This window comes from Ranitomeya imitator, chromosome 6 (assembly GCF_032444005.1).
Source record: "Ranitomeya imitator isolate aRanImi1 chromosome 6, aRanImi1.pri, whole genome shotgun sequence".
Classification (NCBI taxonomy): Eukaryota; Metazoa; Chordata; class Amphibia; order Anura; family Dendrobatidae; genus Ranitomeya; species Ranitomeya imitator.
In genome coordinates, this window is record NC_091287.1 from 34,375,491 (window position 1) to 34,389,012 (window position 13,522).

Below are 13,522 nucleotides of genomic sequence, written 5' to 3' on the forward strand. Positions count from 1 at the left end.
TTTGTTAGATGTCTGCTATATTACCACTAATATATTGAGATCTACATTACTATATATATATATATATATATATATATATATATATATATATATATATATATACATATATAGTAGAAATTACAATATGTTTTAAATATATTATTACAATTACTATTGCGATTATTTGTATTTATATATTTTTCTTATTTTTTTTTTATCACTATTGCTATTATCCTTATTATTACATTTTAGCATTATCTTTCAGTAATAATATATATATATATATATATATATATATATATATATATATATATATATATATATATATATATATATATATAATTTTTGTACAGTCATTCTCTGCAGTGTGGTAAAATTAAAAAAAACACCCAAGCCCTGTGTTCCTTTGTGTGGATTGATCCCAGGTTCCTATTCCTTTCTATTTAGGGCTGCATTGATCAATGCCTGCCTGGCCAGCTGGGAGGCTGCTGTTGCTGTTTCTGCCTGCTGCTTAATACTGAGCAAGGGCTGGAGCTGGCAGGTAGCAGAGAGGCAGAGACAGCAGCAGAGGAGAGGTGGGGGTGGAGGATGGAGCCAGTCACAAAGCCCCAGCATAGCGACACACAGACACAGAGTAGATGGCACCATGCAGACACACTGAAAGTTAACACAGCGAATGAGTGGCATTCTATGGGCACAGGATTAAACTGATGCATCTCCTCCTCTAGCCCTGGATGTGCCCATCTCTGCTGCTGCTGCTCCTACACCACCACTGCTGCTGCTGCTGCTGGAGCCTGGAGGATTGGGCTTTATGTAGATTTTGGATTTTTGCATTGAAATTCCAGAAGCTAGAATTGCCTGTGTGCATCTCCTGGATGGACTGATTGCTTGCATATCCAGGACACTTGCCCAGGATATCTGGATGTGCTGGGACCACATTGCAAGCAGGGAGGAAGCAGCAGCAGCAGCATCATCATCATCATCATCTCCTGGGTGACAGCTGAAGCCTTGATCTGTCACTTAGATTTTTGGATCGTGCCACTAGGATTAGCAATATTGCGCTCTGCCTCCTCACATCATCACCCTCCACACATGAGGAAGGGTTTCCCCAGCTTGATCCTGCCCATGGCTGACTCCCTTCACTCAATCATCTGAGCATTGGATGTAAAGGGCTTCCTGCACTTCTGACCTGGCACCTATATGCCCTATATACCCACATATGGGAGACTGCGGAACGTATGGCGTGCTACTACCTTGTCATTAGCTCCACTCATCTAAGCAATGGGCACTTTCGTAGTATTAAAGGAGTTTTCAGGGGGCCTCTCCATAAGACTGGGACCACCTTACCGGTAACGCCAACATTTAATATTATTACCTTTTTTTTTGCTATGTTGTATGTGTTATATGGTTATTGTATTGATGATTCCCATGAGTGATGAATCCCAAAAAGTTGTCTTTAGTTATGGAAGCTGTAAACTGGTAATGATGGGTTATAGCTTTAATTGTTCTTGATACCTGTAATGCTGGCATTGACGTGTCATGTTGACCGAAAGTAGCCTAAAAAAAGATGGCATCCTCAAATAAAATGATATATATACATATATGTGTGTGTATATATATATATATATATATATATATGTATATATATTTATATAATATATATATTTACATAAAAATAATATATAAATATATATATATATATATATATATATATATATATGTATATATATATATATATATATATATATATATATATATACCAGTGTGTGTGTGTGTGTGTATATATATATATATATATATATATTATTTTTATGTAAATATATATATTATATAAATATATATATATATATATATACATGTGTATATATATATATAATTTTATTATATTATATATATATATAAACCTGGTCTGGGTGAGGAGGCTCGCTGTCTGCCAAGATGCTCTCTGTTCATCAATCGATATACATTGATATTACTCCTGTATTGATCTGCATTGAAACTTGCCGGTAAAGTATGTGGATATCATTATTGCTGGACTTTACTTGCTCTACAATTACACAGATGTTATCACACATGGACTTATCCAGCTAAGAATGGACAGAACTTTTGTCCTCTACTTTACCCCCTGCCCATAGACTATGGTGAGCACATGCCAAAACCAGTGTCTATAATACATATTGACTACTATGGAGACTTACAGCGGCCTACAGCGCCTTTCAGATAACCTAGGATTAACCTAAATTGAACAGATTTCTGCTATTTTAGGTGATTCATTTTTCAGGAAAGGGTTGACTCTTCTGGCTGCCATCACACTATCAGTATTTGGTCAGTATTTTCCATCAGTATTTCTCAGCCAAAACCAAGAGTGGGTGATATATACAGAAGTGGTGCATATGTTTCTATTATACTTTTCCTCTAATTGTTCCACTCCTGGTTTTGGCTACAAATACTGATGTAAAATACTGACCAAATACTGATCACATACTGATAGTGTGACTGCAGCCTTAAACCCAGGATTGTTTGTAAATACAATGTAACAACTTGACTGTAAATACTGATTCCAGACTGTTACAATGTGACGCCGAGCATTAGAACTGATGCTTTTGCCGTCATTGTCGTCCTGGGTCACATGGAGACTATGACGATGAAGGATACTTTGTATTTTACAATGGAGTGAAAGATACGTTGTACTTCTTTGCCTTTTTTGGGGGGGGGGCAAATCTTCGCCTGTTACATCACTTTTGCAATAAATGTCAAGGCGATCCTAAGAAAAACGGCAATCTTTTTTTTTGCATAAATATATAAAGTGCCAATTATTAAGCGGAGCGGAACGTATGAACACATATGTAGCCTGTTAGTAGTTAGTATGGGGTTCAACATTCCGTGTTGTTTACAACAGTTTGTACTTAAACTTTCGCCCTGGTCTAGTCTAAACCTCCCGCCATAAGCCTGTGGTTGTGTTTGCGTGCGGTTTAGTTGTAATGTTACCACTTATAACTAATTGTGCCCACGTCTGCACATTCCAAGTGGCAATCTCACAGCCACTTCTCCTTTTACCGCAGGTCCTCCTTAAAGCTACACATTAGGAATAAGCTGCTGTATAAACACTACACATCAATGGTGTCTCACCGAGTCACTCGTTATTTTACGCGTCGGTCTAAAAGGAGTTTTATACTTTTTTTTGGTAATGTAATATTTTTTATTTTTTTTATTTTTTTTTTCTTACAAAATATTCAACAGGACGTTCCACCCCTAGCGGTATATGACTCGTACAGCTCTGCTACATCTAACTTCTATGAGATCACCAGCCTAGGGAGGAAGGCTGGCCATTTACTGATATAAATCAACATGGCGCCAAGTGGTCAATATATTTCCCACTGCTATGGTGAGGTGAGGAAAGAAGCAAAGGTTTGGGCGTTGGGGCACAATTTAGCAAGGGAGCCCCTTAATAAAATACTATAGGGGAGGGGTGATGTTTTTTTCTTATTTATGGTAGCAATAATAAGTGAATATCAACATCCTTACTATGGCTGAAAAATTCAGACCCCTTCCCCTTGCAGTTCGGAAGACGCTAATTTAGGGAAGAGAGTGGCGCACGTTGGCACCCAGCACCAAGATCCCATGCCCTGCAAGTTCTCACTTAAGAGGACGTCATCAGACTAACTGATCTTCTATGTTACTGTAGGTAATTGGATGACTTTAAGAAAAGGTGCAGCTGCCCCTTTAAATATTATTTTAGGTAATTGCACTGCTAGCAATTCTTTAAGATCGCGTTATTATTGAAAATGCTTTAAAATAGCGATTCTTGCATCACCTTTGTATAACTACAACTCTCAGCATATATAAATGCTATTCTGTGCCTGTATGTTTAAGGAGGTTCTTAAGAAAGTTTGATGCCCCTCAGTCAAGTGGGCAAATAAAAATTGGCTGCATAAAGAGACATCAGAGGGTCAGAAAAGGTTCTTTTTTTTTCTCCAAAATTATCATCAGAGTCCTAGAATGAGATGATATTCAGATATCCCATTACTTTAAAGGGACAGTACGCAAATAAATATTTAGTTGTAAAAAAGTTATAGATTTTCTGCATCATTTTTTCCATAGTTAATAAGATCTCTGCTTGCTGTCGTACAATAGGAACCTTCATTGAGATAAAAGTCTTGGGTCACATTGGGTCCATCATATTGAATATTAAATGACAGCAAAGATATTGGAATCGATGTAGAGAATATAGTGGGAAATTGTAGAACTTTACTCTTTATTGGCTGGAAACGCATTTCCAATTTAAAGTCACTCAAAGCGGAGTTTCCCTTCAAATGTGAGTGGGTGACAGCAGTAGAAAGTGTTAAATGCAGGTTCCCTCTGCTTACTGAGAAATAGCCATAAGATATGTCCTCGGTCAGGGAAACGTTACATATTGCAGCCGAGAACACAATATCAATCAATTCCTAATTGCTGCATTCGTGACTTCCATGGCGGGAGCGTCCGCCGCTGACGTCCCCGGGAATCTCCCAGGAAAATAGGAGATTATTACAGAAACGAACGTCTTCATGTCCCCCCTCGCCGTGCGGAAATGTGCAATGTTACTTCTGCCATCAACATAAGTGTGCGGCGACGCTACGACCGGGGGACGTGACGGCGTCAAAGATTTTCTGCTCTCTTATTGGTCAATAAATGGCAGAGAGGAGAAATAATAGGAATGTTTAACCCCGTCAGCACCACACAATCACATCACGGTCCACTATAGTCAAGGCAAGACGACATTGTCCGGATTAACGTTCCAGGGTTCGGCATTACCCTGTGTGATAACGGGCGGCATGTGATACATCTACAGATTACTACAGATTACTGTGCAACCCATGGACTCACGGAGAGGAAAGACTTTCAAATGTTCAACATTTCTTGCAAAAGTGTAACTAGTCTATCATCTATCTATCTATCTATTATCTAACTATTATCTATCAACTATTTATTATCTGTCTACCTATTATCTAACTATTATCTATTATCTATCAGCTATCTCTCAACTATTTATTAGCTGTCTATCTATTATCTATCTATCTATCTATCATCTATCTATCTATCATCTACCTATTATCTATCTATCTATCTATCATCTATCTATCTATCTATCTATCTATCTATCTATCTATCTATCTATCTATCTATCTATCTATCATCTATCATCTATCTATCTATCTATCGTTAATATATCATATACATTAATGTCATTGTCTTTAGCCTTTACCCTGTGTCTGTATACAGTATATCATCTATAGTAAATCCCAGGAGCTGCTATCTCAGCTGTGACCACTAGGTGGTACCACTGAGCCCTTATATTCTGCCCATCTACTGGGCACTAGAATGATACCCAGAAAATGAAACATTCACACTAGCAGTAATTGGTCAGTATTTTTCATCAGTATTTATAAGCCAAAACCAGAAGTGGATGAGAAATCCCGAAGTGGTGCATATTGTACTTTCCCTCTGTTTCTTCCACTCCTGGTTTTGGCTTTCAGATACTGATGGAAAATACAGAATACAAATGGCATAGGCCTGATTGTGACCATTATGTCCTACATCTACCAAGCAGGGAGCTTGTGATATTACTTTTTCATAAAATTTTCTTTTTCTATACTATTTAATATTATATTCCTCATATTACAGTACATGCATGAATTTGTATTTCTTTTTTGGTTGTTTTGTTATGTTTTACATTATGGCACAGGGCCGGACTGGGACTAAGATTCAGCCCTGGCATTTGAAGTTACACAGGCCCACTTGTCACATGGTGACTGTATAATATCTTTGTACACTTGTAGGCAGGACCAGTTTTAGGCAAAGTGGGGCCCTAGACAAAGTTTATAATGGGGCCCCAAATGCTAACATATTGCACATCACACAAAAGCATTTCGGTTGTATTTAAAAGCGCTGAGTTCAGGCCGCTAAATGAGTGTGATCGACAATACTGAAGTTGTTCAACACTTGTTTCCCGGCCCCTTTCCACCAGCTGAGGAATAATGATGGGAAAGAACCATCAATAACAGATCACTAACAGATCCCCATACAGTATCATGTTATCAGCAGCACATCTCCAGTTTACAGTGGCGATGTGCTGCTGAGAACAAGGATTTTTGTTCCAGCAAAAACAATCTGAATATGCAGCATTTTACTTGTTTAGTAAAATACACCCCATAGTCCTCCATATATTTTAATGTGCATCACAGTCCTCCATATAGTATAATACACTCCCTATAGTCCTCCATATATTAAAATACACTGCTCAGTCCTCCATATAGCATAATACACTCCTCATAGTCCTCCATATAGCATTACACTCTTAATAGTGCTCCATATAGTATAATGCACCGCCATAGTCATCCATGTTGTACAATTCACTTCCCATAGTATAATGCACCCCATAGCTCTTCATATAGTATAACGTATTCCCCATAATCCTCGATACAGTATAATGCAGCCCACATATAGTATAATGCAGCCACCACCCTACAGAGTATAATGCAGCCACCCCAGAGTATAATGCAGCCACTCCATAGAATATAATACAGCCCACCTCCCCATAATATATAATGTAGCCCCATAGAATATAATGCAGCCCCCCATAGTATAACACAGACTCCCCATAGAATATAATATATTCCCATGATAGTATATAATAGCCACATAGTATATAACACGGCCTCCCCCATAGAATGTAATATACCCCCCATAGTATATAGCACAACCTGCATAGCAGATAACACTGCCCATGTAGTAGTATACAGCACAGCCCATATAGTAGTATACAGCACTGCCCACATAGTAGTATACAGCACTGCCCACATAGTAGTATACAGCACTGCCCACATAGTAGTATACAGCAGAGCCCACATAGTAGTATACAGCAGAGCCCACATAGTAGTGTATAGCACAGCCCACATAGTAGTATACAGCACAGCCCACATAGTAGTATACAGCAGAGCCCACATAGTAGTATACAGCAGAGCCCACATAGTAGTGTATAGCACTGCCCACATAGTAGTATATAGAACAGCCCACGTAGTAGTATACAGCACAGCCCACAGAGTAGTTTACAGCACAGCCCACACAGTAGTGTACAGCAGGGGTGTCAAACTGCATTCCTCGAGGGCTGCAAACAGGTCATGTTTTCAGGATTTCCTTGTACTGCACAGGTGATAATTTAATCACCTACACACATAATGATTGCAGCACTTTGTGCAATGCTAAGGAAATCTTGAAAACATGCATGGTTTGCGGCCCTCGAGGAATGCGGTTTGACACCCCTGGTGTACAGCACTGCCCACACAGTAGTATACAGCACTGCCCACATAGTAGTATACAGCACTGCCCACATAGTAGTATACAGCAGAACACACATAGTAGTGTATAGCACAGCCCACACAGTAGTATATAGCACCGCCCACATAGTAGTATACAGTACAGCCCACACAGTAGTATACAGCATAGCCCACGCAGTATTATATAGCACAGCCCACATAGTAGTGTACAGCACAGCCCACTTAGTAGTATACAGCACAGCCCTCATAATTCAGCACAGCCCACATAGTAGTATACAGCAGAGCCAAACAGTAGTATATAGCACAGCCCACATAGTAGTATACAACAGAGCCCACATAGTAGTGTATAGCACAGCCCACATAGCAGTATACAGCACAGCCCACACAGTAGTATACAGCACTGCCCACACAGTAGTATGCAGCACTGCCCACATAGTAGTATACAGCAGAGCCCATATCTCTCCTCCCCCCCTAGAATGGCCCCACAGTCCAGTAAAAAAAAAAACACTCCTCACCTCCCCTCGTGCCTGCGGTGCTCCCTGCTCCTGTCTCGGCGGCTGCCACTGCACTGCCTGGGACACAGTGAGTGTGCGCGCAACGGCAGTGTCAGAGGCAGAGCAGGGAATGATGGGAGAGGGAGCGTCAGGTGACGCTCTCTCCTCCATCATTGCATTCAACTGTAATAGTGGTTCAGCGGTATAGTTGAATGCAGCAGCTGTGGTGCTGGGGTTAAGGGTGAGTCGGCGCGCAGCGGCCCACTACTGGCACCAGCCCTTCTGGCATTTGCCAGAATTGCCCGATGGCCAGTCCTGCCCTGTTATGGCATGAAGGTGATAAATAATAGATGCAGCGGAGCTGAGTTAATCATTTGTAATATCTCATGGTGAGATACATGTACCCTTTGAATTTCCATGAGACTTCTAGTAATCGTTCTTACCTGCCGTAATGGGTTTTCATATCATAAACATTTGCACCTTGTCATTGACCTTACGCAGTCGTTTCCATATCTAGCATAGACAATGACCCGCAGACACAATTGTGTCCTGGTGCAAATGTTCATCCTTCAGACCCCTTGAAAGATGATTTACCTGAGATCTTTTTGGAAACAAAGGTTACATTTCCCTGCAGCTCCCCCGCAGGTGAAATGAGGCATTACACACTAATATCAATGAACTGTCTAGTAAATGTTGGGTCCTCCAAAGATAACAATGTGATAAATTTTTGCCAGGGTCCATGTAGAGAGCCCAACTTATAATTCTCTAACAAGGAATTCCAACCAATAGGATTTCTAAACCAGACAACCCCTTTAACTTCTTAGTGACGAGCTAATTTTTGACCTTAATGACCAGGCCAAATTTTTTTAATCGGACCAGTGTCACTCTCTAAGGTAATAACTCTGAACCGCTTCAACGTATCCCAATAATTCTGAAATTGTTTTTTCGTGACACATTGTGCTTTACATTAGTGGTAAATTTAGGTCGAAATGTTTTGCGTTTTTTTTGTGAAAATATCAGAATTTGGGCGAAAATTTTGAAAAATTTGCAATTTTCAAACTTTCAATCTTGATAGCCTTAAACCAGTAAGTCATGCTGTACAAAATAATTATTAAATAATATTTCCCACATGTGTACTTTATATCTGCATCACTTTTCAAATGTCATTTTATTTTTTGGGGATGTTAGGAAGGTTAAAAGTTTAGTAGCAATTTTCAAAAAATGTACAAAACTTTAGGTCTTTACGGACTTTTATATATATGTATATATATATATATATTGGAAACTCCCCAAAGTGAGACCATTGTAAAAACCGCACCCCTCAAATACTTCAAACCTGCTGTCAGGAAATTTTTGAATCCTTCAGGTGGTACACAGGCGTTAATGGAAAGTGGAATGAAAAAAATGTAATTTTTCCTCTGAAATGTTGCTTTAGCCCCAATTTTTTCACTTTTACAAGGAATAGCGCAATAAAACAGACCCTACAATTTGTTACCCAGTTTCTTGTGAGCGTGCTGATACCCCACAAGTGGCCAGAAGGCTCTGGACAAATGGCAAAGCTCGGAAGGGAAGGAGCACCATTGGAAGTTAATAAATAGATTGCGGGTGCCATGTCGCATTTCCACAGACTCTAAGGTGCATAAACAGCAGACAACCCCCCACAAGTGACCCCATTTTGGAAACTACACCCCTCAAGGATTTTATCCCGGGGTATAGTGAGCATTTTGAACTCACAGGTACTACAAAGAATTTGCTAACATTAGTTCGCATATTGAAAATTTTCATTTATTTCACAAAAATGTTGCTTTAGCCCCAAATTGTTCAACTTTGCAAGAGGTAACATGAAAAAGCAGACCACAAAGTCTGTTACCCACTTTCTTCTGAGTGTGACAATACCCCACGTCAGGGCCTTATTTGCCACTAGGAGCTTGAGGGCACGTGCCTAGGGCGGGAACAGGCAGGGGGGGCACCTGAAGTGGTGCTGGTGCCGACTCTCCCTACTCCCCCCGCTGAGACACCGTGACGCCCCTGCTCACAGCCTCACTGGTGCCCGGCCGAAATGTGACTGACTGCTGAGGTGGAGCGGCGGTGCCCTGTGTCCCGACCCTGGGTCCTGTCCTGGACTCACACATTGCTGGCCTGGAGGACTTGCAGTAGAGCAGTACATACACAGTAAGTAGTGTACTGTCTCTGTCTGTAATGATCTCCCACCTGGCTCCTGCCCCCGCGCTGCCTGCTGCACGGCTCTGTCCGTTAGGCCGACGTCACACTGGCGTTTTAAACGGCCGAGTGCAATGCGATAAAAAATCGCATTGCACTCGGACCAATGTTAACATATGGGGCAGCTCCCAGCAGCCGACTTTTTATCGGCCGTTTTCCTCGGTCCGAGACAATCGCAGCATGCTGCGATTGTCTCGGACCGAGGAAAACTCTCGGCTCACTCGCACCCATATAAGCCTATGGGTGCGAGTGAGACAGCGCACACCACTCGGATAACATCCGAGTGATGTGCGCTATAAGCGGACCCCAGCAATGGAGGAGATGGAGAAATTCATTTCTCCGCCTCCTCCGCAGCTGTGCTCCGATTCTCCCTGTGCGAGAGAATCGGAGCACAGACGCATGACACTCGGCTCCTGCTCTGCTGCGAGCAGGAGCCGAGTGTCATTAGCATATCGCATCCGATGTTCTCGCATCGGATGCAATACGCCAGTGTGACGCCGGCCTTACTCACTTTACGGTCTTCACCCCTTCCCTCACATTCCTCAGCCTCATTTCTGCCTTTAGTGCCTGAGGCTGGAGGAGCAGTGAAAACACAGCAGCCCTTGAATGTTTGATGTTTGTTTGATCTTTGCTCCCGGCAGAGGGACCCAGAGAGTGAGTGGTGGGGGTGGGGTATAATACACCCCCACTCACTCTATCTGGGTCCTGGGAGCAAACATTGCCAGTGCTGGTGTGTGTGTGTGGCTGTATGCGTGTGTGCGCGGAGCTGTATGTATGTGTGTGGAGCTGTATGAATGTGTGTGTGTGTGTGTGCGTGCGTGCGTGTGTGTGTGTGTGTGCGGCGCTGTATGTGTGTGTGTGTCTGTGGAGCTGTATGTATGTGTGTGTCTGTGTGGTGCTGTATGTATGTGTGTGTGTGATGATATAATGTTAAAAATAATAAAAAAAATTAAAAATCGTGCTATTCTCACCTTCAGTCGTCCACCGATGCGTGCGATGCTGCCACCAGCTTCCGTTCACAGTGAGACCGCTAAGTCATCTGGGTAATTTCGCAATGCATCACTGGGAATGGAAGCTGGCGGCCGCATCGCGCGCATCGGGACAGCTTCGGTGGATGCTGGAGGGTGAGTATATAACTATTTTTTATTTAAATTCTTTTTTTTAACAGGGATATGGTGCCCACACTGCTATATACTGCGTGGGCTGTGTTATATACTGCCTGGCTGCTATATACTACGTGGGCAGTGATATATACTATGTGGGCTGTGTTATATACTGCGTGGGCTGTGTTATATACTGCGTGGGCTGTGTTATATACTGCGTGGCCTGTGTTATATACTGCGTGGGCTGTGTTATATACTGCGTGAGCTGTGCTATATATTACGTGGGCTGTGTTATATACTGCGTGGGCTGTGCTATACTGTATATTACGTGGGCTGTGTCATATACTACGTGAGCTGTGCTATATACTACGTGGCTGTGTTATATACTATATAATACGGCACTGAGGGGGTATAGAGCTGGAGTAACAGATCTACTCCCTCATTTGCATATGTATGCAAACCAATATCAGATGAATGAACTGAACATGTAAAAATATTGCTGGAATTGTCTTTAAAACAGCTACATGGGCATATACATAGATTTGGACCCCTTAGGCTACTTTCACACCTGCGTCGGAATCTCCCCGTCGCAATGCGTCGGGCAGAGATTCCGACGCTAGCGTTTAACGCACTGCACAACGGAGGCAGCGGATGCATTTCTCCGGCGCATCCGCTGCCCCATTGTGAGGTGCGGGGAGGTGGGGGCGGAGTTCCGGCCACGCATGCGTGGTCGAAAAAAGCGGTCCGTCAGGAGCAAAAAACGTTACATGTAGCGTTTTTTTGCTCCCGACGGTCCGCCAAAGCACGACGCATCCGTCGCACGACGGATGCGACGTGTGGCAATCCGTCGCAATTAGTGTTGAGCATTCCGATACCGCAAGTATCGGGTATCGGCCGATACTTGCGGTATCGGAATTCCGATACCGAGATCCGATATTTTTGTGATATCGGGTATCGGTATCGGAAGTGTAAAATAAAGAATTAAAATAAAAAATATTGTTATATTCACCTCTCCGGCGGCCCCTGGACATCAGCGGGAGGATCCGGCGTCCGGCACGGCTTCTTTCTTCAAAATGCGCGCCTTCAGGACCTGTGGAATGACGTCCCGGCTTCTGATTGGTCGCGTGCCGCCCATGTGACCGCCACGCGACCAATCAGAAGCCGCGACGTCATTCCTCAGCTAAAGTCCTAGAATGAGCGCCTTCTAGGACCTGAGGAATGACGTCGCGGCTTCTGATTGGTCGCGTGGCGGTCACATGGGCGGCACGCGACCAATCAGAAGCCGGGACGTCATTCCACAGGTCCTGAAGGCGCGCATTTTGAAGAAAGAAGCCGTGCCGGACGCCGGATCCTCCCGCTGATGTCCAGGGGCCGCCGGAGAGGTGAATATAACAATATTTTTTATTTTAATTCTTTATTTTACACTTTAATATGGATCCCAGGGCCTGAAGGAGAGTTTCCTCTCCTTCAGACCCTGGGATCCATGAGGATACATTCCGATACTTGATGTCCCATTGACTTGTATTGGTATCGGATATCGGTATCGGCGATATCCGATATTTTTCGGGTATCGGCCGATACTATCCGATACCGATACTTTCAAGTATCGGACGGTATCGCTCAACACTAGTCGCAATGCGTCGTCAATACAAGTCTATGGGGAAAAAACGCATCCTGCAAGCACTTTTGCAGGATGCGTTTTTTCTGCAAAACGATGCATTGTGACGGACATTGTGACACTGCTAGCAGCGTTTTTTTTCCATTGCTGCAAGGACTACATTTACCGGATCGCGGCAAAACCGCAAGTGCCGCACATGTCCGCAAGTCCCAAAGAGAATGAATGAGGCCAAACGCACTGTTGCCGTAAGTGATGCGTTACGTGGCAGATGCAGAAAAACTGCCAGATCTGCCGCGAATGGTAAAAATCGCTGATGTGAAAGTAGCCTAAGTCACTGCTGACAGTGTCTGCATTAGTCATAGTCACCAATGGGGGAGGCAGCATGAAAAGTGCCTAGGGCAGCAGAAACTCTAAATACGGCGCTGCCCCACGTGTAGACAAAAAGTTCTGATTGGAAGGAAGGCAGGGTTCGGAGACGAAAGGAGTGATGTTTGGTATTTGGAATATGAATGTGGTTGGAATAGATTGCCGAAACAGTGTCATATGTGCAGAGCCACCGATGTACAAAAACAGCAGAAACCCCACAAGTGACCCCATTTTGGAAACTAGACCCATCAAGGAATTCATCTAGGGGGGTCAAGCTTGTTGTACTCATACACGTTTCACAGAACTTTTTGAAATACGGATGTGAAAATGAAAATTGCGTTTTTTCTGCCAAAATGATGTTTTAGCTCCATATTTATAATGTTCACAATGGATAATAGGAAAAAATGGACCTCATAATTTATTATG

At 42.6% G+C, this 13,522-nt stretch overlaps 1 protein-coding gene across 1 annotated transcript in view; it reads left to right on the top strand.

Moving 5' to 3' along the window:
• Positions 1 to 525: 525 nt before the first annotated feature.
• The window catches only part of ZNF804B (zinc finger protein 804B), a 519,337-nt gene continuing 506,340 nt past the window's right edge, over positions 526 to 13,522 (top strand). Inside the window, exon 1 of the mRNA XM_069729445.1 lies at positions 526 to 1,328. Coding sequence (XP_069585546.1) covers positions 1,218 to 1,328 — 111 coding nt within the window. The 5' untranslated portion in view covers positions 526 to 1,217. The remainder of the gene's footprint in view (positions 1,329 to 13,522) is intronic.